The following is a 25,264-nucleotide window of genomic DNA, read 5'->3' as shown; positions in this document are numbered from 1 at the left end:
GCTAACCAGTATTTTTGCCCCTTCCCAAAGTTACTTCAACGGAAGGTTTCCAGATGGATATGCGGAGTCAGGTTACCAATTTGATGCCATCACAGATATTTGGTTTTCATGCATTTTATACCGGCCCATGCCTATTTATGAAACAGTCTTGAACTGTCCAGCTCTTTTTCTGTTGAAGATAGCGGATTTCAGGGGGGAAAAAAGAAAAGAAAAAGCACAGATCCAAATCCATCTAGATTCTGAGAATGGAGCTTTTTACAACAACCAGGGTTGGATTTCACAACAGTGTTCATCGACAAAAAAAACAACTGAGGAACAGGTCAGGAAATGTTTACACTGCACAGCTATCTTTAGGGAATACTTTGTCAATATAGTTCAAGTTTTAAACATTTAAAAAGGAAATGCACTGTGTTCATACTGGTCATAGAAATGCACCTACACACACACACACACGTCATAGAACAACACTCAACATACACAGCATTCATATAGAAGTACAGTACAAGCTATTGCAGTATAGATTAATATTAACATGTAAGAATTTGCCAATAGCAACGGCACCAAATGAGTAACACAGTCTCTGCCCATACAAACTAGCGTCACTATTACACATTTTATACAAGGACTATTTTTTAGCTCAGTTTGCAAAGACTTGATTTGTCACTTCTCTTCTTCTACGTGACTTTGCTAAAGTGTGAACTCTCAGGCACTTTCTAAAAGTAGAGCAAGGCTTGGAATGAACAGACCTCCAATTGGCTGACACTTAAATGACTACAGCTGGTGCTGCATTCAAGTCATATGGGAAACAAACAAGCTTGCTACTAAAAGTACTATTTAAAATACTGCTAACTCACAGTTTTCAGGTAGTTAAAATGCTGCCAAAGCCAGACTCTCCAGCCAAGTAAATCTAGTGTGGAACTTAAATAAGTGCTGCGGTTTTGCATGTAGAACGATGCCATGAAGTCAACATCGTCTTCAGAAAACTCTGTTGCATTGCCATGGTTCCACATGATAAGGGTTGCGTGTGCAGATCTCCAAGTGGCTCCTTTCAGTCTTAAAATCCTTTTAACTTATATTCCCATATGACCTGAGTGCAAAATAGGACATGAGGGGCAGGCAGAAGACTTGAATCACTCTATGGTAATGGAAGCCACCTCCTTAGCCCGAGCGTGCTGCTGCTCCTCTTCAAACACCGCCGGGGAACTGCCTCTGACGCCGTCGTTCCTCTTGTTCTCCTCGGTCATGGCTGCCGTCTCGTCAGCATCAGTCTTATTAGAGGCCGGGGCTTCCAGGGGGTCCAGGGGCTCGGGGGAAAGGAAGCCAGAGGAACTTTCACAGTTCTGTGTGGAAGAGGAGACCTGGGAGATGACTGGCATCTGGACTGAGGAAGAGGACGAGGCAGCCGTGGTGGTGGTGGTGGCATTGGAGGTGCTCCCCGGGTAGACCGGGTGATGTTGGGACTCCTCCAGCTCATACGGAACTCCCAGTGCCTCCTCCTCCTCCTGCACCTGGCTCAGGTAGTCGGGCACGAGGAAATCACTGCAAGGATCAAGAGAACATGTGACCTCTGGGCCTTTCACTTCTAACCTCCACACACAAAGTTCTTACATTAAAAACAGAGGAGAAAAAGATTACTTTACATGAAATCTAGTCTCTAACCAGTAAACAGAACATTTGCAAGTACCAAGAATGTTTTCCAAGAGAACATAGTATTAGTGATCAGTATTTTCAGGTACATTATATGAGCCTGAACATCTACTCCAGAAAACATAACTGTGGACAATAACTGTGATGTGAATCTATTATAACACCTACATAATATTAACCTTAAAGCTGTTTGAGGTGCTATATTCATTTACAATTACCTTATTTTTTGGTTTATAAGTCGCACCTTTTTAACAATAACGACATTCTAATAACAGCTAGCACTAGCTTACAGCTCTGTTGTCCAGGCGGTTTACAACTTTGCTGATGCGCCTGAGCTTTATGTAGCTCTGAAACATCCGTGTCAAACTGTTAGCTTAGCACGTAGCACCGTTACGCTAGCGGTCTACTTTAGTCATTTTGACAACTTTAAGCGTAAAGGACCATTACACTGAAATGCGCTGGGTAACACCTTGCTGGTTGGAGTTGCTAATTCACCCCATTCATCCCCCAAGGTATGCTCCATATTATTCAGCCGGTTGTGGATGCAGCTGTGTAATTTAATAAGTTGGTTTACCAGAATAAATGTCAGTTTTTAGTCTTGGATTGTGTGAAATAAATTTCTAAATAAATGCATATAATCCATTGCTACATAGGTTTTTAGATATCAGTCATATCAGTCACACATTTTGTGACTGATATGACATATTTCGGAGTGACTTAATGGTCTGAAAAATATGGTATATTAAAGGTTTCCTGAATGAACAGTATTCAGATTAAATAGTAGTTGTAAACAATTCAATACTGCTCTTCCCTCCTGAGGCTATATCGTCATAATGAACCTCAAATGAATTAGAAACCAGCTATCAGCACAGTAATCAAATCCAGATGCATTTATAGTTATATGTACAGGCAATTCCCCAGAAAATGGGGGAATCCTGGCAGTAGGTGTCGCGGTGAGATGCGGGAAGTGCACGTAGAGCGGGGGTGAGTTGATTCAGACCCTGACGTACATCTGAATCATCATCATCAGTCATTTTTGCCAACATTACCAATACATGAAATTATGGAGATTGTCAGAAAGCTGAGAGGACCGTTTTGCTTATTTTACTTTTATTTCAGACAATTTTTCTTGCTTACAAATCCATAAATCAAGAGACAGTGAGAGGGAAACTGGTAGGTCAGGCACCCTGTATACAGAGGCTTTTAGCCACGGCCATCCGGGGTTTGATTACAGACCCGGGTAGCTCTGCTGCTCGTCTTCCTCCCCTTTTTTCTCTGCCTGATTACTGAAGCCACCAGAGCACTAAATCTGGGAAAAAAAGAATACTGGGATGTTTGCAGCATCTGTTGACTGGTTTTTGCTTTCATTGTGACAAGAAGCTGAAGACTTCAAAACACAGGAATCAGAGAATAATGCCTAAACCAGCGCTAGCTTGGTTTGAGTACAACAGCTGTTCCTTTAACAAACAAACTGTGTCATTGTTCTGTTTTGAATCTCTATCAGAGGAGACCAGTTAACGGCTGCTGTAAAACTGTGGCACAAGTTAACAAACCAGGACTTCTCTAACGTTCTCTACAAGCATGGTAAATGCTGATGTGTAAAGACACACACGAGAAATCTTTCCCCTGCCCATGAGACATTTTACTAACAGTATCCCAGTTTGCTCATAATGTCTGTTGGTCCTATGGTATTGGGACATTTTTCTCAAAATGCATCCATCTAAGGTTTGAAACACTTATTTGAAACCTATTAGATTCCCATAAATTTACAACCACTTGTAAAATCCAGCAATAAGCATCACACCATAGCTCCACTCAGACTTGGATCTCTAGTCTAGATCGAACAAGTTCAATCACCTGGTTTCAAATGTGAGCAACTGAACGGGAGTCCCCTTGGAAATGTAGACACACACATGCAGCACACTTCTTAGGATGCAATCCTGAGGCTTTAGATGAATACCTGATCAGATGTTGGACATTAAAACCAGGTATCCAGATTTAATGGTTAACTTTGAGTATATAGCTGTCCATTCTAGCTCAGAATGCATCTGAATCTGACAGACTGCACTGAAAATCAGCATCTACTGTGCAATAAACATGTCGGTTTTTTATGTGAAGACAGAGAATGGGAGTTAAGAGTCTGACTGAGCAGCCAGAGAATTTTCCACACATGATCTCAGGCGCAGAGCTTTCTACTATAAAACATTTGAGCAGTCAATGGCCCGTATGAGCCCCGTCGACCTGTGAGGGCTTGAGTTGATTAAGAAGTGGAAAAGTGTGTGGGGAGAGGAGAGAAAAGGTCTGACTCCATAAAAACATATTTACACTTTTGATGAGGTTTGCAAGTTTAACTGTGGGTTAAAAGAAAATCACCTGAATTTTGTTATGGATAAACTATCCCTATGGAAACTGACAAAATGGATCAAATAATGAAATTTGTGCTTTACTCTTTCTGTAAAGTCATACATAGAATTCAACGAAGTCTAAACTAGATTATTATTTTCACCAAGTCCTCTCAGTGAAGACATAAAAATGAAGAGCTTGAAGTTTTGGGGGAAAATTTACTCGTTTACTCTCTTGAGACATAAGTCCAGGATTTAGAACCAACTCATGTTTATAAACAGATCTAAATCTGATATATAAAATAAAGTCCTCCAGCTAGATCAAAGTTAGTAAATGCTAAACAACCAGCCTGGCTAACTCCATAAGACAATAAAACCAGCAGGTTAGATCAGGTAATACAGCGGCTTTCAATAGTATTCACACCCCTTGGACTTTTGAACATTTTGTAACATTACAAACACAAACAAATATATTTTATCGGAATCTTATGTGAAAGACCAACACAAAGTGGTACACAATTGTGAAGTAGAGAAAGAAAATTATAAAACGATTTAAAACATTATAATAAATAATAAACTGAAAAGTGTGGTGTGGAAAAGTATTAACCCCCTACCCTTTTCTCTGAGTGAGACCAAATGTCTCCAAAAGTTGCCTGATGATTGCTAATGTCTGAACAGAGTCCACCAGTGTGTAATTTAATCTCAGTACAAATACAGCCGCTCTGTGACGGCCTCAGAGGTTGATTAAGAGAAAATTGGAGAGCAAACAGCATCATGAAGTTCAATGACCAGACCAGACCAGTCAGGGATAAAGTTGTGGAGAAGTTTAAAGCAGGTTTAGGCTATAAAAGGATTTCCCAAGCTTTGAACACCTCAAAGAGCGCTGTTCAATTCATCATCCAGAAATGGAAAGAGTACGGCACAGCTGTAAACCTACCAAGACAAGGCTGTCCACCTAAACTTACAGGCTGAACAAGGAGAGCACTGACCATGGTGACTTTGGAGGAACTGCAGAGATCCACAGCTCAGGTGGAGGAATCTGTCCACAGGACAACTATTAGTCGTTCACTGCACAAATGGGGTTTTTATGGTAGAGTGGCAAGAAGAAAGCTAAAAGAAAACCATAAGGAGTCCTGTTTGCAGTTTGCCAGCAGCCATGTTGGAGACCCAGCAGACATGTGGAAGAAGGTGCTTTGGTCAGACGAGAACAGAATTGAACTTTTTGGCCGAAATGCAAAATGCTTTATGTGGCAGAGAACACTGCACATCACTCTGAACACACCATCCCACCGTCAAATATGGTGATGGCAGCATCATGCTCTGGGGATGGTTCTCTTCAGCAGGGACAGGGAAGGTGGTCAGAGGTGAGCCAAATACATGGCAATCATGGAGGAAAACCTCTTAGAGTCTTCAAAAGACTTGAGACTGGGGCAGAGGTTCACCCTTTCCATAACATAAAGCCAGGACTACAATAAGATGGTTTAAAACAAAACATATTCACGTGTTAGAATGGCCTAGTCAAAGTCCAGACCTAAACCCAATCGAGAACCTGTAGGAAGATCTGAAAACTGCTGTTCACAAACACTCTCCACGTAATATGACTGAGCTGGAGCTGTTTCGCAAAGAAGAATGGGCAAAATTTTCAGTCACTAAATCTGTAAAGCTGGTAGAGACATGTACTAAAAGACTTGCAGCTGGAATTGCAGCAAACAGTGGTTCCACAAAGTATTGACTCAGGGGGACTGAATCCCTTTACACTATATATTTATGTTTATGGTTGTAATGTGCCAATATGTGGGAATGTTGAAGGGGTATGACTACTTTTGCCAGCCACAGTACTTTAGTTTGAAAGCCTAATTTCCTGATTTAAATTGTTTCTTGGGCAGGAGGTGTGTGATACACTGAGCCCAGCAGTAGCTCCTTAATTAGCAGGTTTAACACGGTGATTATTGCAGATAAGTTTGGGAACAAACTGTTCTGGGTACCACAATTGATGAGCTCCCCTGGGCGCAGCAACCGGCTTGTTTTCTCGCGGAGGACTGGAATGGTGAGATGATGTACAGACAAGCCAATGGAAAGCAAAGTGTAAATCCATTTCATAAAACCTGAGCTTCACTTTTACTTCACTTTTCTGTGCTTTTATTCTTGTAATGAATCACTGGTCTTTACAGAAGCCAATATTAAGAACTGTTGTTTATGTGACCCACTTTCTAATTGACATTTATGTTTGTTTTTTTGTCACAGCAGGACAGGGTCCTGCCAGGGTTTTGTGTGTAAATTCAACTTCTCATTGTAAAGTCAACCTTTCCAAACAACTCACCTACAACTAATTTCCATCTAAAACATTACAAAAAGATGAAAAGGATCCAACACTGCTGGACTGTAATAAGGCTTAGGAACTGACGGTTTTACCGTCTGGATTTACCCAGAATTATTACCGTACAGTAGTTATGGAACCTGTATGGTAACACGGATTAGGAACCGACAGCTTTTTCCAGCTCAGAGTAACAACAGTCTGTCTGACAACAGTTTTTGGGGAATTTTATGTCATAGACAGATATTAACTGGAATCCAATTTTGAGAGGGAGGTCCCAGTGAGATGGAATGGAAAATGTCTGAAAACTATTTTCAACTCTTGCCAAATATTCTTTACAGGATTTTAAATCTGTGCGTGACAAGGTCATCTTGACATAAGAATATGCTTTGACCTAAACTAGGGCTGCATGTTAGGAGTTGTTGCCCTGCTGGAAGCTGGACCTGAGTCCCACTCTCAAGTTTTCAAGCTTCAAACAGGCTGTCTTCCAGGACTGACCTGTGTTTAGCTCAATCCTTCTTTCCATCAACTATGACCAGCTTCCCTGGTCCGGGTGAAGAAAAGTCTTTCCACTATAACAGAAGCTTTTTCTTGCTGCTTTTCCATGAAGGCCACATTAGTGGGGAGCCTGACTAATAGTTGTCATGTCAGTAGATATTTCCACCTAAGATGTGGATCTCTGCAGTGCTTCCATTGTTAATGTGGGGCACTTTAGAGCTTCTCTGATCAACGTAGTCCTCGTCTAGTCTGTCTGTAAATGGGCGGCCATGTCTTTGTGGGTCTGCAGCAGTTCATCCTCCTTTAATGTTCAGATAATGGGCTGACAGCTGCAGTAGGGAGTTTTGTACCACTGGAGCAGTTTTCCTGTAAAGCAGGTTGCTTCTGCCCAACTTCTCCACAGCTGCAGCCCGCCAGCAATCTCAAACTTGAATGACTGTAGCGCTGTGGGGGGAACGGGGTGTGAGCAGCGACTGACAATGCTAACAACCAATCGGAGTCAGGAGGAAGGCTTTGATTGGTCGTCTCTGACCGGGAGCGGTGTATTTCTGCAGATGGCAGTAGGACCACTGGGAACAGCCAGATGAGCTTGATTTTTCACAGATTATTTGTTTCATATCTTACTGTCAGGACATAAGAAAAAATACATTTATACAAATGTTACCCAATGCAGCTTTAAAACAGAGCTCTGGGAGATGTTCAAACCTGGGGATCCTGCTTTAAACGTCTCCACAACTTTCTCACTGGCCTGTCTGCTGGGTTCCTTGGTCTCTTTGATGCTGTTTGCTCTCTAATGTTCTCTAACAAGCCTCCAAGGCCTTGACAAAACAGATGAATTTATACTGAGAATTAATGACACAAAGATGGACTCTGTGTACTAACCAGGTGATGCCTGAAGTAAATTGGCTCAGTATAAATCCATGCCACACTTTTCATTGGCAAAAAACTAAAATAAAACACTACATAAATCATGCATTTGTTTTTTGTTTTTTCTTGTCTACACACCAACTGACGTGATGCCGCCTGTCACTCAATCTTTGAAGCTCGTCAATCACAGACCAATTAGCGATCGCAATTTGTCCCAAAGTGAAACGCCCCTTAGCTGCTGGAGCTGCAGCTCTGACAAGAGTCCCGGACTTTATTAATACATTGCTGTCAGAAGGATTTCCCTAGCTCCTTGCACCACCATCACAAGGAGCTAAGGAGTTCATCCTGTAACCAGCAGGTTGCCCGTTCAAAACCCTGCTCTGACCGTCTCAGTCATTGTGTCCTTGGGCAAGACACTCCACCCACATTACCTCCTGGTGGTGGTGGTCCGAGGGTCTGGTAGTGAAAATGTATGGCAGCCTTGCTTCATTCCGTCTGCCCCAGGGCAGCTGTGGCTGCAAACATAGCTCACCACCGTCAGGGTGTGAACGGGTGAATGTAGTTAAAGCACTTTGGGGTCCTCAGGACCTGATAAAGCGCTATACAAGTGCAAGCCTTTTACCATTTTTACCAGTTCGTTAGCAAACAGTAAAATGGTTAAACGTTGACAGACGAGAAAGTACAATTCAGATATGCATTATCCTGAACGTTTAGTGAATGGAATTCAGTTTATTAATTTCTTTGAACCTAAAAGGAGTCAAGAAAAATGTAACAGATGGATAAAACTATGCTGCCGACCTGAGCTGCTGAACACAACAGTGATCAACCAGGAATTGCATCATGTTCGTCTGTATGAAGCTAACTCCGTTTTTGTTCATAAACATTATATGCTTAATGTTTGAATTAAATGGTAATGTTAACACCACTTCTGCTGTGTTTTGGATATCTGTATGTTGAAATTTCTGGTTACCAAAGTTAAGTCTGTGCACAAAGCTTTTAACTTTGCCCACCTAATAGCTCAGTGGCAGCATAAAAACATTCTCTGCAGTCTGCAGTAACCATTTAAATTTACTAATATATGTTTTAAGATGAGCATTAACTTCTATTTGTCTGTGGTTACCTTGAAATAACTTCACTGACACAATTTACAACTGGTTTGATTAGTTTTTTGTCCTGTGTTTTTTGCTGTAATGTTGGTATATAAGAAAAATGCCTCTAGTAACGCTGTGAGCTTCACTATCACCGTCATCACAAAGTCTTTGTTGTCGGGGAACACTTCTGCGTCGGTGGAGCGATCTTACAGTTGGTGTCACGTCAGTTATGTGCCACATTGTGTTCATCTACCACATAAGATCCCAAACAAAATACATGAATTTTGTGGTTATAATGGGACAGGGCAAAAAAAAATAAAAATAAAAAAATAACTGTATTATCTTGTATTGTCAAATCATCACTGCAATAAATATCAGGAAATCTTTAAGCCTATTTTCGCTATACCAACTATTTATATAAGGAGTATATCATGTACATTTTATTCTTCCCCTACTAAGACTTCAAAAGATAAAATGTTCTGGATGTAGAAACTAATTTTCAGTCATTAAAGATCCAGAGTTAAAGCAAATACTTCAAATAATCTGTCATCTCAGAAACACAACCAACGTGAGGACAACGATCCAATGACATCATGTAAACTGGAGTTATTTTCTGAACCAGGTGAGATCTGAGTAAATGAGGGAGGCCAGCGCCCCCAGGCTCCTCACCTGCTCTGGAAGTAGTTTGCTAGCTCGGATGCCTCATGGTTCAGACTCCTCAGGTGTACAATTAAATTGCCAGAGTTGGTGAACATGGCGCCGCATGTTTTGCACTCATAAATCCGCGGCTTGCGGATTATGTGTCGGGAGACCCTCATGTGGTGCTTATATTCACCGAAGGACGTGAATGTGGCGCTACATATCTGGCACCGGAAACAGCGTTTACCTTCGTGCTTCAGCCGATGCATCTTTAGGGAGTAGGCCCGTGTGAACTTTTTCCCACAGCGATCACACTGGAAAGGTTTAATGCCTGCAGGAACAGCACAAAGCGTGATGTAACCATGCAAAACTAAAAAGTCAAATACTTTTTTTCAAATCTGCCCTGAAAATGCTCTCCTAAAAAAAAAAGCTTTTAGTCAACAATTACAACTTCCAGTTTTGTCTTTTTAATCTTAATCTTAAATTAGTTTTTGATTTTTTTTTTTTGGGGGGGGGGGGGTTGTATTTTTTTCCATTATCAGAAAAAAATTAAACACCTCAATGAAAACATGCAGTATTTTTAAAGAAATGTTAGATGTGTTCTGAAACGTCAAGAGAATTTACAGTACTAAAGGGACTGAATGTATATAGCGCTTTTCTGCTCACACTGACCACTCAAAGGGCTTCACACAGATCGGTAGACAATAGGACAACATTAACATGTGACGGGGGAAGCTGGAGTTGAACCCACAACTCTCCGATTGCACGACGACTATTCTACCCACTGAGCGACAGTCGCCACATGCTATAAAGAAGTATTTGCCCATTTAAAGATTTCCTCTGTCTCTGCTTATTTTTCAAACTCAAAAAGAATTTTTTTCACATTAATACAACCTGAGTAAATAAAAAGATAGTTTTTAAAAGTTGATGTAATCTATTAAGGATTAAAAAGCGATTCATACCAAGCTGGTCCTATATGAAAAGGAATGACTTATTGTGACAATAACTGCATCAAATGGCTGTAATAACCGGCAATAACATTGACGGGAAGGAATGTTGGTCTACTCTCTCAGCAGAAATGTTATAATTCGACCACATCAGAGCTTTTCCAACCATAAGCAGTCTGTTCAAGGTCATGCCTGAGCATCTCCTTTGGGTTTAAGTCCCAACTTTGACTGGGCCACTCTAAAACTACAGAGATTGTTGTCTTACTGAACTGCTGTGTTAGTTTAGGCCAGATGTAACTGAACACACAACATCAAAAAAAAAGTTCTACTTGTGTATCGTCACTCCACAGAATATTTTCCAAAGGTCTTGGGGATCTTCAAGATATTCTTTAGGCAAATGTGAAGTAGGCCTTTGAGGTCTTTCTGACCAATAGTGGTTTTCACTTTGGCCACTTTTTTGCCTAGTTCTCTTCTGTCCTTCAATCAAATCATGAACACTTCCCTTAGCTGAGGTAAGTGAGGCATGCAGAGATTTACAGATGTTGTTCTGGGTTTTTGTGACCTCCTGGATGAGTTGTTGATGTATGTTTGGATTCATTTTGGAAGTTCTCTCCTGGGAACGTTATCCACGTTTTCCCATAGCTTTCTATTACCTCTTAAAACATTCGTTTTCATAGGCTACAAAGCAAAAAAAAAAAAAAATCAAGTTGTAAAAACTCAACACAGCTTAACAAACAGCTTCAGCTGATGTTAGTTGGGTCTGAAGGCTTCCCGTTTGTAATACAAGAGTATGTTAGGGAAAAATAATGGTATCTTTAGAATTTATTCACGCATGACCAGTTTTAATATGCAAATCTCAGCAAATACCGTCAGGGATCAGATTTTACCGCTGAAACAGTACCAGCTGATCTTCATATAGGACATGTAGTTGTACCCTCCAACAAACACATTTTTCCACATGCACCTACCGGAGTGTATGAGCATATGTTGTTTCAGGTTTTGAATGCGTGTGAATCTGACTCCACAAGTTGGACATTGAAAGGGCCGGTCCGGCCCGTTTGTGCCGGGTCGAGCTGATGGGCTTATATAGAGGTGGTATGGATACTGAATACCTTCCAGCCTAAAACAGATAGAAAGAATAACAGAGATTATCATTATCTGATGGACTCACACATTATTGCCTATAAACAACCTATGTTTTCATCTAACCATATTGATCAGGAAGGTTAGATGGATTTTTGGCTTTTAATAATAACCCTCTGATTTACAGTCGGGAACGTTAATGAATATTAATACCAAGTACCAGGTGCACACTTCTGAAGACTCAAATAAATACAGACAACCCCACTAAGATTTGGTCAAAAGATGCACCTTAACCAGAGCTTTTCTAAAGCCTTCAGCAAACATCTAAAAAATTTTTTAGCTGAAAAATATTTTTTACAAACTGGTCAAAATGGTTTAACTGTTTTCAGACATATTCATCCTTCATTTTGATCTTAACCTTTACATTACCATCTTAGAATATGTATTCTAGGAGCTGGCCTGTAATAGTTTTACTGTCAAAGAAATATTTTATAAAGAACACAAATAGGATCATCATCAAACACAGACAGGACAAAGAGTGAGTTCCAAGTTTATTTTATTTATGATATAAATATAAGAGTTTATGAATTCATTCCTAACCTCTTATAACTTTCTATATACACGTAAAGCCCATAAGACGAGATTTAATTTCCATGGGGGGACCTGCATAAATAAATATTTTATTGTAAGCTAATTGTTACAAACTAATATCATCCAATATTATAGAAGAAAATACTTTGTAGCAACAAATAAAACTGTTTAGATTAACTCATTAGTAGAAAAATAAATGCTACAATGTTACCTAAATTATATGAAATTCTAAAATAATGTTCATTTGACGATGCTAAAAAGAGGTCTAAATGTTTAAAGACTTAAAGGTTACTGAAGTGACTAAATGGGAGGCTGGTATATGCTTATGCGTGTGAGCAAGCAGAGTGCTGATGAGCATGAGGTGGTAGCGGGGGGGGCATCTCTACAGAACATGCCTTTATGTAACTCGATGAAATGAGGAATTACTCGATAGTTTACGCAAAGGGTAGCCAAAATAATTGATCATTTGATATAATTAATACTAGAAAATTAATTATAAAAAAAAAAAAATACTCCTTTGCATCAAAATCAATGCAAAGGGACCTGTTGACATTTGGACCAATTGCCGCACTTCTTGTGGCGGCAGCATTGCAAGAAGAGAGCCACTCTTCGTCCTCCCTGCAGAAACTCATCTGGCCAAAACAGTAATCTGCTGTTGGGGGTTTTAAACTCTGCTAACATGACGAGCACAGCCAGAAGAAAGAAAGAAAAAAACTGCAACCCTCTTTAGCCAACAAGGCAACCACAGAAGCCTTGTTAGTAGGGATGCTAACAGATAACTAACTTAAAATGAATTGTCCATTAGGCTAGTGCTCTATTAGATTTCATCCAGTTAACTGATAACGTCCCATTACGGACCTTCCTTCAGTGTTGTAGTATGGCCGCCATCCAGAAGAGGGCGCTGCCGCTAATTCTAAAGTGAAGCCTCAATGGTTAAATGAGAAAAAAAATCATCGAGGCAACTTGAAGCGGAGTCCAGTGTGAGATTTTTTTGCACTGTTTAATGCCAAGGCTGCAAAATGCTCTTTATGCTGATTAAATATAGACACTCAACAAGCTCCTTCTGTTACCACCTTTGTAGCGTCCTACACTTAGTTTTTCATTTTAATCAGCCAATAAATGTACACTAGAAGCATAACACAAGCCTACAACGCGCATTCTTACGCTACGCAATGCCTAAATTAGATTGAAGTTTTAATTTCAGACACGTATAAGCTCATGTTTGACAGGGAATAAAGGGGAAAACAACATCCTGTGTCAAAGTTCACTTCCGAAAGTATCCCAAAAGTCGAGTCTCGATTCAGCCACGAGGTGGCAGAAGTCACCTTGTTGACGCTGCTGATTGATGGGATGCACTCATTTTTGCTGAGCTCTCTGCCTTTCCTCTGGCAACACTTAGTCAACTAGCGGCAGGAAGGCCACGGCACGCCTTCAATTCGACGCTCTTCCCATGTGGCAATAGTTCTTTTCATGCAGCTGTGGAGCGTACTTTGCAGTGTCTGGTGTAAATTTAAGCTTTTAAAAACACGCCGTAAACCGCGCCGCTTACGTTACCTGCCTGGTGTGTTTCCTGCTAAACGCTACAACACTGATGCTTGAGAGGAACCTAAAAAAGTCAGAGCACACCAACCGTTCAGAGTCCTCAGTTCCCACCAGGCTGTCCTGACCCATGGACCTTTGCTGCATGTCTCCCCCTCTCTCTATACTATTTCCTGACAGGTTACTGTTAATTTAAGATCAAATAAAAGCAACTAGTGCCTAAAATAAAAGCAGGTATAGAATGATTCTTTATTTGTCCCGTAGCAGTAACATGTATTTGTATCAACAAGTACCTTCAAAGTATATTGCTGCAGAACTGAAACTCATGTAGTTTGAAACTTTAATTTTGTGACAAACCTGTTACTCAATTACTAAAATATAGTAATATATCCTTTTATGCAGTAAAAAAGTAACTAGCAGCTACAGCCAAAAACGATCAGTAACCAAAAGTGAATAAGCTTTGGCCATATGAAGTTAAGACATTGGACAACCTTCACCACCAGTGAAAAGCTTCAGCTGGACTTCTGCGTATACGTGAGCCTGTATGGAAACTTTTAACCCCGTTAGTTTAAGATGATTCCACACAGTAACACGTTTTTTCTCCTGATTCTTCCCAAATGACGTCAAGTCTTACACTGTTTAAAAACCCCACTTGACTCTAAGTGGTAGGTGATGCTGTAAACGTGCGTCACTTGTTTTATGTCTGACGTTCGCAGATGACCCTTTTGACTAGAAGTCAGTCCTCATAAAATAAATCTCACATTGCTAGGCGTCGACAAGAAGGGGGAAAAAAAATAAATAAATCACCAATATTTAGATTACAGTGCATTGCCTCAATAGGTCTGCGTTTCCTACCTAAACAGGTGTGGTCCAGACATGCTGTAATGAGGATCATGTCTACGCTCTTTATGACTCGTGACGCGTTCACTGCAAGTTCTGACAAAAGGTTTCCAACAAGTTATGATACCTCTCATCATCCTCTGCGTGTCCTCCAGCGTTAGAGGTGCTCTGCATTGAAGGCAAGCTTTCTGACACACCTTCATCCATTGACCCTGAGAGGAGAAAGGGAGAAAGGTGAATCAAGGAGGCTAAATCGGATGAATAAATCTTGCAGCATGTGATCTCAGATGGGATTAGGTTAGATTGATCTTTCCCTTCCAAGGTAAATCCCTTTTTAAGAACTGAACCTGCTTATCAACAATGCACTTAGCTGCTTAAACATTTAGGGACAAATGAATAGTTTCCAGCGTCTTTCATTATTCATGACAAGACAGATAATCCTTTCAAATACTGCTGAGACCATTTAACAATCTAAGTTTGAATTGAGACCAGTACAAATAAAACTGTGGGTGGGTAGGCCGCTCTGGCAGCAGGCTGAGGCAGGTCTGATTACGCGTTTTAAAAAGTTACTTTGTGTTAAACTGGCTCCGGATGCAGCATCTATTATAATAGGGACAGATTTCTTCTAACATTTCATTCCAACTCTAAGAGAAACGTTTTGTAGCCATTAACACAACTTTGCATAGCAACACTTAGCAGAACGTATTGAGCTCTTTTTTGAATAATTGTTTTAAATGGCAGAGCCAGTTTTAAATATGGCCCATACTTTTTCAATGAGGTTGGGGTCAGAACTATTCTTGGCCTGCTTAACCCATTCCAAAACCAATCCTGATCTTGGTCGTGTTGGAACCTTGTCCGTTTCCAAGTCTTGCCCATCTAGTTGTTTTTTCGTAGGCTTCAAAGACTCACCTTGACTCCTCCAAACAGCCATCTTAACACCAATATGGAGCTTACACTTCTCTCTGAGTAGCCACGCTCTCAGTCCATGTTGAGGTGGACAGAGACACTGGTGTTCCAGCACCTTCCAGTTAATGACAGCTTTCAGCTTCATGGGCTGTTCTTGTACATTTTGAGCAATCTACTTTTTTCTGAGGTTGACACTTCAGGTCAGATGAAGGAAACTTTAACACATTTGGGCTTTCCAGAACAAACTAGATCCCAAACGCACTCTTGCCTGCTTTATTTCAACATTAAGCTTGTGGATGTCAGGGTTTAGTTTTGATCTGGCTTTTGTTAACTATTTTTCAGTTCTTCCTCGTTGTCTGGGTTTAGTTAGGATCTAGTTTTATTTATGGTTAGTTTTCAGTCTCCTCCTACCGCTCCCACTCAGTCTTCCCGTCACTCCCACTGCAGTTAATCACACCTGTCAGTCACTAATTAGCCAGACTCACTTCACCTGCCAGCCTCCCTACTTAAGCCTCACTCTGCCTTCACTTCTTTGCTGGTCCATCATCATTCAACACCTACTCCTCGCCTGTCTGCCTGGTTTGCACCTTCTGACCATTTGTTTTCTGCCTTAGTGCTTTGCTTTGTATCTCTGCTGGTTTCTGGATCCACCTGTCTCCCCTCTGCATCTCAGGCTGAGTTTCTGGACCGTGTTGACTCAGTCTGCAAGTATTCACCTGGATTAGCTGTTATCCTGCTATGGTTCTAGTCTTCAAGTATCCACCCTGTCCTGCTGTTAATCCCACTGTTACTCTGGCTTTCAAGAACTCATTCCCTGCCGTGTTAAGGGGCCTGCTACTGAGCTCTGGTTAGCTCTTTGCCGAGCTGCGGACTCTGTTGCCTAACTCGTTCATGGACTATTACTCCACTCTGTACCTGCCAGTCAGCTCCTGCATCCTTCATCTTTGCCTGGTTACAGACTCTGGTTCATCATCATTCACTTTTACAATAAACTCTCTTAAGACCAGCTCTGTGTGTGCGTGCTATGTCCGGGTTCATCCAAAGAAAAATCATGACACTGGAATGGACCAGACCTCGAACCCAATTGAAAGTCTGGACTATACTAAAAAGTCGGGTTTGTCGAAGGAAGCCGACCAATTTAAAGGAACTTTTCTGACAGGAAAAACATCCAGACAGAATTGTCAGAAGCTTGTTGATGACCCAAAATGTGCTGATTTGCCTGCAACTTGCCATGGGGCATTTATCTAAATATTAGTGGAGGTGTGTGCATACATTTGCATCTGTATGTAGGATATTATTTCTTTAAATTAGGACAATACACATTAATTAACATGCCAGCTTTAAGCATCAATGTAAATATACTGGAATAAGCACAAGAGCTAGTTTTCATCCACTGTCCTAAGGCAGGCAGGGCAATAAACATAAAACAAGACAATATGCAGAAGAGAAGACAGATGAGAAATAAAAAACATACCAAGAATTTACAATAAACTCAGATTATTGTAAATCTACCTGTCAACACATGTCTGGTTAGTTTTAAACCAAAGTTTCAGAGTGTTTATTGATATCGATCATGATTTCTATTTTACCGATGTGCTTTTTGTTCTATATGCTGCAGCCCTCGTCTACAATGTCTAAAATAAAGTTGAACGTCTGAACCCAGTTCTTATTTTGACATTTAATAAAGCCGTTTATTAAATGAATAGACCAAAAATGCATCTTTAAAAGCCAACAGTGAGTCACGCAGATGGTGACTATATCTAAACTTCCAGAAGGCATTGGAGACAGATTAGAGGAACGTTGACACAATATTCTACATTTATAATACTTTCTACATACTATAACCCACCTATAGAGGACGACTGTGGACTGATAAGCAGCTCTTCCTGGACCGGGTCGCTCCCTGGCACCGTCTGCTGGTCGCTCATTGAGCTCTGAGAGGCACTGACTGGCTGCGACGACGCCTCCTGAACCTCTTCGTCGCTGAGACGCTCCACCTTCACCCGCACATCTTCCTCCTCCGTTGCCACCGGTGAAGACACCACCTTGGAGCTCTCGCATGTCAGGAAGTCGCTGAGCCGCCGCGCGACCACACCTTCCGAGGTCCCCGGGGCGCCCTGCTCCAAACAGCGCGGGCTCTCGGGCAGCTTGGACTTGTCCGAGTGAAACCTGCGGTCGATGCCGAACGGGAAAGTCCAGGGAAAGGCCAGGGAAGACTCCACGGGTTGGGCGGGGCCGTCTGAGAACGAAGGGGACGGGTTGGGGATCTGAGGCGAGGTGGTGACCATCTGTGTAGTGCATTTGAGCGGACTCTCTGGCGACGCCATTGTCACGAAGCTTTTGCGTTTCCGCCGCGATTCCCGGCAGATGGGGACGTTTCTCTCCATCACGCTGCAGTCGGAGGACACGGGGGAGACGCTGCCGTCCAGCGGCGTCAGAGCGCAGTGTGATGAGGCGCCCTCGGGGGCTGCTTCGTGCGCTTTATCTGCTGCTATGTTGCTGCTGCTGTTGTTGGTTGGGCTCCACAGAATACTAGACTTCATGAACTCTGAACATGTGCTGGCCACGGCAAACATCTGCATGTAACTGGCAGCGGCCAGCACGTCGATGATGTTCTCTGTGCTGATAGAAAGGGTAGAGGTGTAGGCGTACTCCAGAAGAGGAGCGAAGCCACTGACGGTCACGTGGTGGAGGTCCAACACGAACTTTTCCTCCTCTTCTGGCCGGCCCACGAGCTTGGAGCGGAAGAATTCGCTGCAGCAGGCCAAGACCACTTTGTGTGCTAGGAAGAGCTTGTCCTGGACCCGGATGGTCACGTCACATAGGTGACCCTCGTTGCGCAGGGCGTTTAGCTTGTCCAGCATCTCCTGGCTGTGGGAGGTCGAGCTGTGGGTGAAGGTTTTCACCCCCATCCTGGACTCCACCTTACTTCGCACAGAAAAGCTGTCCTGAAACGAAATGGCGAAAACAGATCACTTTAGATTGCTAAAAATGCCGGGCTTGGGTCCGAAGAATCTGACATCCATCAATAATGCACTGCAAATGATTTAGTTCTTACCAAGGTTTCAAAACAACTTCGTTTTACAAGCGTTAGATAGTGAATCTTGTTTATATTATGTGTCAAATGAAATTATCTCTCTGCATGGAGAGATAATTCACATGTTTTGAGTACATTTTCTTGAGGATTTAGCATTTTAATCAGGATTTTCTTTTGCAGCGTCTGTGCTAAAATTAAATGAACTGAATCTTTATTATTGGGGATGTTTAAACTTCTCTGCTGTTAACCAAAATCAGGCAAATTACCATTTGTCTGCTAAATGGCTCAGACATGCAGAAATCCCTTAGATGCACCATAAAAACACCGGAGACTCATTTATAAAAGGTGCCGTACGTCTCTTTCCAAGCAAAGGTTGTGATCTATAAAGAAAAACTGAAGAGGAGAAGGTGCAAACACCCACACTGGTTTTGGGGACAGGGGAAGCTGGCGGCGCAGGGGGTGAAGTGGTGAATGGCAGCCAGACTGCATCAGTGTTGCTTTCAGACATTCAATCCCCCTTCATATCAGACTTTATTCATAGATCAACTTTATCATAAGCATTTAAACCACTATGTTATCCATGCTAGCCCCAGTTAGGGACAGTACTGAAACCCGGTAGCATAACGGCCCTGGGGTCATGTCGGACAAGCTTCAGCCTTCATGGTCCTCCTAACGTATTTTTAAGGTTGCATTCATTTTTTTCCTGGAAGACTCCAACCAAAACAACATTGTTTTGCCAATCTTCTCCACCTTAGAAACACTCACATGTTCGCCTCGCTTACGTTCATCAACACTGCTGTCAACTAATTACTTTTCAGATCGCCGTAGCTAATTTATTCAAGAGCGACAATAGATCTAGCAATTTGTTTCTGTCTTGTTTCAGACTTTACCAACTAGTGAAAGCACCGATCGTTCTAAGTTTACGTCTCTTCAGCAAACTGCGAGTGCAGCTGTGAGCCCCTCCCACATCAAACGCCCTGAGGCGGTCAGTCCGTCAGCGTGGCCGAGTCACAGATTCATCTGTTTTCCATTGAAAATGAGTCACACATGAGCAAAGCATCCACTTTATTATAAAGCGGGATGTAAATATATTATAAACAATCTTCAGTGGGGTAATGATTTTTTTTTCTAATGAGACTGCTACACCTAAATAGATCCCTCCCTGGAACTGATTCACACAGTCTCTGTCATTATTCAGCTCATCCACTATGGGTGCCTCTGCTATCTTTTGGTAAAACTGATAATATAAAAAATATATAAATGTAGTTTGGATTCAGGTAAAAATATTATTTAACACTTTAAATAATTTTATATGTTCTTTTTTGTTGTTTTGAGCATATTTAGAGCGTTTTTAATAATTTTTTGTCTCGTATATGTAGATATTTCTCTCTCTTATAACATACTTTTTATTCAAGATCTGGTGTTTTAATCTTTTGTTTATACCTAAAGTTATTTATATAATGTTTTATGGCTCTATTTCTATAACAAATATTTATTTTGTACTTTTATTTTGTTTGCTTTTGTTCGAAATGTTTATAGAAATTGAACCAGTCAGTGATCCTGATTAGTTTTTTTTCTACCCTTTTGTTTAATTAAAAAATAAGCATCGACAATGATACCGATAAAATACCAGACCGATAAGGAGTTTCATTAAGAGTACTACTATCGATAAATCCTTAACGATACCCATCCCTAGCACTAGTGAGCCATAACTATACCTTTCTAATTATTAAAAAAGGCCCAGAGCCAAATTAAATTTTAAATCAAAGCCCATCCAACATTTTTTCAGAGTTTTCCACCATCACTAACTTCATCTCTCCTGGAACGGACGCATAGCCTCATCCAACCCAAGAAGAATTTCAACACGTACCGCGGCGTGTTTAACGCTTAAGATTCACCTTTTAACAGGTTATTTGAATGTGCTTCTACCTGTGATTTACACATTTAATAACGACCTTTCTGGGACATTTCTTCACCACTTTTTTTGCCCTTTTCTCTGTGTTTGCCATAGAAAAACATGAAATAACATTGATCAGCTGACTCATTTGAATAGAAATCATCTATTATGTTATGAGGTGCTTTGCATTGCCAATTTATACTTGAATCTGGGCGTACAGAGAGCAGAACATGAGGTGGAACGTTCAGGTGCAGCTGTGATCTATAAAAGGAAATTACCCGCTGGCGTGTTTTAGAAATTGTTCTCAATTTCCAGCTTTTGGGCCTACGCAAGCTGTTAGCAAAGATCTTACACAATGTTTTAGAAATGAGTCCCACAGAATAAGGCGGACATGAGTTTGTGGACAGGTACGTGCAGAGCTAAATTTTATGAGCGTTTACGCCATGTCACCATAAACTGCTCGGTGAAAAGACGTCTCCATGGCAGCTGAGACTCACAAACTCCTGCAGCCTCTCTGCACCACAGACTGGCAGGTGGATGTCTGCTGTGGGAAATGTAGGAATTTGTCACAAGAAAAAAACAATAAGTGCGCTGGACTAAGAAGTTTAAAATATCCGCAGAGAGTCTGCGGGTTGCCCAGTTCAAGCAGGTGTGCCGCCGCCTTCAAAGTTTTTTCTAAGCTAGTCGTCACTCCTTTACTTTCAGCTCAGAGTCACCTGGGTTCACACACAGGTAAACTCACTCCTGCCAGGTGAGAGAGCGCTCAGAGTCACGACTAATTTGTACCTGCCGTGGTAAATATTTCTGCTAGGATGGCTACATTAAAAACTCCCATGGAGTCGGGAGCACTGAGCGTCTCCTGGCCGTGAAGACGTCGGCAGAGGCTGTTCTGATTGGGGAACACGGGGTGTTCATTAAAGAGAAATGCTTAAATTACCAAGTAATTGTCCCCGGCAGAATTTGTATCGCTTGTGTCGGGATCGCGGGATCCAACAGGATAAATGCGTCCTTTTTCTGTTGTGTTACAGCTGAAAAAGGACAGATTTGTTTATTTAACGTAGTGCGATTACCAATATACCGAGAACGTTTTCCTGATACAGATATGAGGATGATCACGTCTGTTTAAGCTCGATTATTCTAAACATTAATGCTCAATGCCGCACGTTCTAAACAAGTAAACAGCCCTATGGTCATTTTCAGATGTCCTACAAAAATACCATTTGCTTTGATTGTCGCACATCACCAAATGAACCTTCCTGAGTCCACCTATGAAATAAGATGGCTGCATTGTTCTTGGAACACGCATTTTTGTTGCTAGATAGACCTCATGAATGGATGACAAACAGATCCCAAATGTAATAAAATTAAAACGGAATAAAGTTATGCTCAAAAATATTATAAACTCTGGCAGATCTAGATTATAAAGAGATTTTCATTCAATCAAGAAGTAGGAAGGAGGAAAGGCAGGTGGCCTTCAAAATAAAACCATGTATAAATTCCCACGACAGAGAGAAACATAGAAAGAGAGACAGAAGATGGCTGCTCATATAAAGATGTATTCTGTGAGAAAGTGCCCCCACCACCCCCAGACAAAACTTTTAGGGGAAACACTGGCATAGATAATGTTCTATTATTATTTTTAGACAAGGGTCATTTTCCCCCATGTCTAAAATACAGACAAATACTGAGAACTGGGTGTAAAACAAAAACGTTTTTAAAAAAAACTTTTACAATTCTAAAAAGAAGAACAAGCTAAACTTTTGAGAAAGTGCACCATGGAAGGCAATAGGGGTGCACAAAAGGAAACACAAAGGTGTTCTCTGAGAGGAAGGCTTGAAAAAAGAATGGGGAGCTTGGAGAACAAAATGCCAAGTTATGTAAGAACAATCAAAGCAGATGCGCAGCGATGCAAGCCAGACCCATGTGGAGGCCAGTGTGCTACAGGACGCTCAGCAGCTGTCTGTGAGACATGTGGACTCTCTGAAGCATGAGATTTTCCATCAGGCAAAAGCTCAAGTGAAGGGGCTCTCGCAGGGAGAGAGCGCTAGCCACCACACACACGGAGCAGAGGAAAATACTCTGGGTTGGTCCGGCAGAGGCTAAATAAATTATAGAACAGGGCTGCAGGAGTACGGCAAGAGAGAGTCTCGTCTAAATCAGCGGACTGAACTAACAGAAAACAGCTTTTGTCAAGAATAGGCTCTTTCACAGTTCGGGATGATTTAGATCTGAAAACCAGGCAGTATCTAAACTCTGCCAGGCAAACGTTTACTTTTCATTATTTGTGTTTTATCTGCCTTTTCTTTCTCAGCAAGGTATTGCTAGCCATGTTCTTCTATGTTTTTTTTTATGTTGACGTCTTTCCTGCTCAAACCAAACCAGCAGAGGCAGCCCGAGCAAGCCGGGTTCTGTCCAAAGAAAGCGCTCCTCTCTACTGTCCCCTGTGGCCCTGGTCGTGCTTCACAAACAACTGGATGCATTATGTTGGATTTCTTTGTCGAACAAATTAAAAAATAAATCAAATTGAATTTCACGGACACAAAAGCGACAAATCAAAGAAAAACCGGCCGGCCCCAGAAGACGGTCAGTGTGGCGCCAGTTTCTGTGTTACGTGCAATGAACATGAAAAAGAATCAGCTGAGACTAGCAGAGCAGATCTGTACACAACATACATGAGTAGCCTGAAATATCTCTGAAGACCAGAGGTGAGGAAATGCAGCTTCATAGAGTAAGAACCCTGCTGAGCTTTCCTTCATCCCGTTCACTGAGCCAGGGGCCTCATCTATAAAGTTGCGTGCGCACAAAAGTTGGCCTGAAACGTGCGTACGGCACTTTCCCACCCAAAGATTGGAATCTTTTTTTTTTATATATTTATTAAACTTGACGGGGAAACGTGCGGTCCTCACGGCAACTCCGACCGATGACTTTAATCATAGATCAACTTCATCGTAAGCATTCAAAACCCCAGTGTTAGTCATGCCCTCGCTGGTGAAACATAATGAAACAGAAGGACCTTTTTAAATAAATTAAAAAATTCCCATAAGCCAACTTAAATCCTAAATAACAGTCTGCGGGTTATCGAGGGTTTTCTACCATCACATTCCTCTCCCCGATGATCACCAGGGTGACGTGTACCACAGATTGACAGATAAATTGCATCAAGGTGTGAGGCGATGACTTCAGTTGCTGTAAACAGTCTAACACACCCATGCGTAATGCTGTGCGGTACGGGGCACTGACACTGCGGGAGGAGACTGCAAAGGCAAGACAGTTTTAGGGAATACAGATTTCCTGGCCAATGATGATGCCTGGGCAATATGCCGCATTAGACACCGAGCATTGCATTTATTTGCTTCTTCTCTGGATGCATTTACACAGAGGAGCGTTGCGTAGGTCAGCTAATAACAGCTAGCGTTAGCTTACGTTGTCCGGGAGGTTTATAACTTATAACGCTTAGGTACGTTCAAGAGCGTCACTGACCTTTCTGTGTTGCTCTCCAACATCCATGTGGTAACTGTTCCACGTCATACAGACCAATCCGCTAATCAAAAATGAGCGTAATGGTTTATAAAAAAAAAAAATTAAATAATGATCCTTCCGCAGGTTCACCTACGGCAATCTACCTCAGTGAGAACCTGAAATTAGAGATGCACAACTAGAAATTGTCTAAATCAGATTCTTTTTACCTTGATCAGCCATGACAGGTGACCAGCTGGCCTCTGAAAGTCAGTAACCCAATCTTTTTCCATAAGTCAATGCACCGTATACAGCCTTCCAGGTGGAAGTTGTTACTTTAGAGAGAAGAAACAAGAGGTTAGCTGTTTTCATTAGCAGTGACCTGTGGCCAGTTTATAGTCTTTTAGGTTTTTGTAAAGCGATTCCCTTTTATGGGCTCAAACTACCAATGTTCAACATATTTCTTCCCTTCTATTTGATAGGTTGTATTCTCTTAGGCCTCTTAACCCTAGACCTTGGATTAAAGGTGAATATTCTTGACCATTTCAGCCCTTGGACTTTTCTGATGCCTTACTTCAAACATGAATCGCCTTGACGTCTCCATAAATTGTTTAAATTTAATCTTCAAAAGGGATTTAGCAAAAATCAGGTGGGCGGGCCCTCAGTTCGGACCTTCTACTGTCTTCAGGATCGTCAAGAGCATGTGGGGAAAGCTGGCAGCAGCTCTAGGTGTGCAGGGCAGGGAAGGGGAAAAGATGCTCAGCAAATACTTGCTCTGGTAATACAGGGTAGCAACCACAGGCTAACGGACTGAAACCCAAGTGTCAGGTCAGACGGAAGCTCAAGAGCTTTTCTGAATCCACCTGCCAAAATAAGACAGCTAGCTTCAGCGCTTAGTGCCACTCAATCTATTTTTTTGTTTTCTTAAGTCCTAACGTGAGATAAGCTGCCACAAATAGTTGCATAAAATACGCTATTTCGTTCTTAGTTACAAACACTAGATGTCATTCACCTTATTTCGAAGCCAGCGTTTTCAGTTATGACCGTGCCCAACCGTTTGTTTTGATGCTACAGCTAGCAAGCGTCAGCCACTATGCTAACGCTAGCTGACCAAATATCGCGGTCAGTTAGCTCAGGTCGTCTTCACAAAGCAGACGCAGCTGAGGAGCCAGAGAGCGTTTTTCTCTCACACACACGCGCAGGAGGTCTCCCTGTTGGAAAATGACTCTGAAAAAGTGAATTTACCTTCGGGAGGAGGCCGGAGTCAACAGCCGGGGCCTCTGGATGCTGATGGCTCAGCTGACAAAAAACTGTCGAAGACAGCGGTGCGCCCTGCTGCTGCGCCGCTTCGCCTGCTCACATTCCCCGCTGCTCCGAGGCAGTTGTTCGCCTGCCAACCGCCTCAGCTCACAGTTAAATTACCGCTCAGACAGATTCGCATCACAACAAACAGGTGCTACAAGTTCCCGAGGTGCTGTTCTCAGTCCTTTGTGGTCCCCGTTGTCCTCTCTGTGCTGTATTTTTTACCCCACAATGCAACGCGCACCCCTCACTGTGCCGTACTGGAAGA

The 25,264-nt window shown here is 41.9% G+C and overlaps 1 protein-coding gene across 2 annotated transcripts; it reads right to left on the bottom strand.

Annotated features, from left to right (window-relative positions):
• On the bottom strand, positions 1-25,264 carry zbtb44 (zinc finger and BTB domain containing 44). 2 transcript variants are annotated; one of them, XM_012854891.3, is made up of 6 exons: positions 24,940-25,264; positions 17,154-18,252; positions 14,526-14,610; positions 11,314-11,465; positions 9,429-9,729; positions 1-1,539 (listed from the first exon to the last, which is right to left on the bottom strand). In XM_012854891.3, exons 2-6 carry the CDS (start codon positions 18,214-18,216, stop codon positions 1,131-1,133), a joined length of 2,010 nt encoding a protein of 669 aa, XP_012710345.1. In that variant the 5' UTR covers positions 18,217-18,252; positions 24,940-25,264; the 3' UTR covers positions 1-1,130. The 2 variants fall into 2 exon arrangements, with proteins under 2 accessions (XP_012710345.1, XP_036005753.1); XM_036149860.1 differs by having other exon boundaries at positions 1,387-1,539; positions 9,646-9,729; positions 24,940-25,263.

The sequence above is a fragment of the Fundulus heteroclitus genome, chromosome 18 (assembly GCF_011125445.2).
Source record: "Fundulus heteroclitus isolate FHET01 chromosome 18, MU-UCD_Fhet_4.1, whole genome shotgun sequence".
NCBI classification, from domain to species: domain Eukaryota; kingdom Metazoa; phylum Chordata; class Actinopteri; order Cyprinodontiformes; family Fundulidae; genus Fundulus; species Fundulus heteroclitus.
Note: the sequence above shows the minus strand (reverse complement) of the source record. Positions and strands in the feature narration are given on the sequence as shown.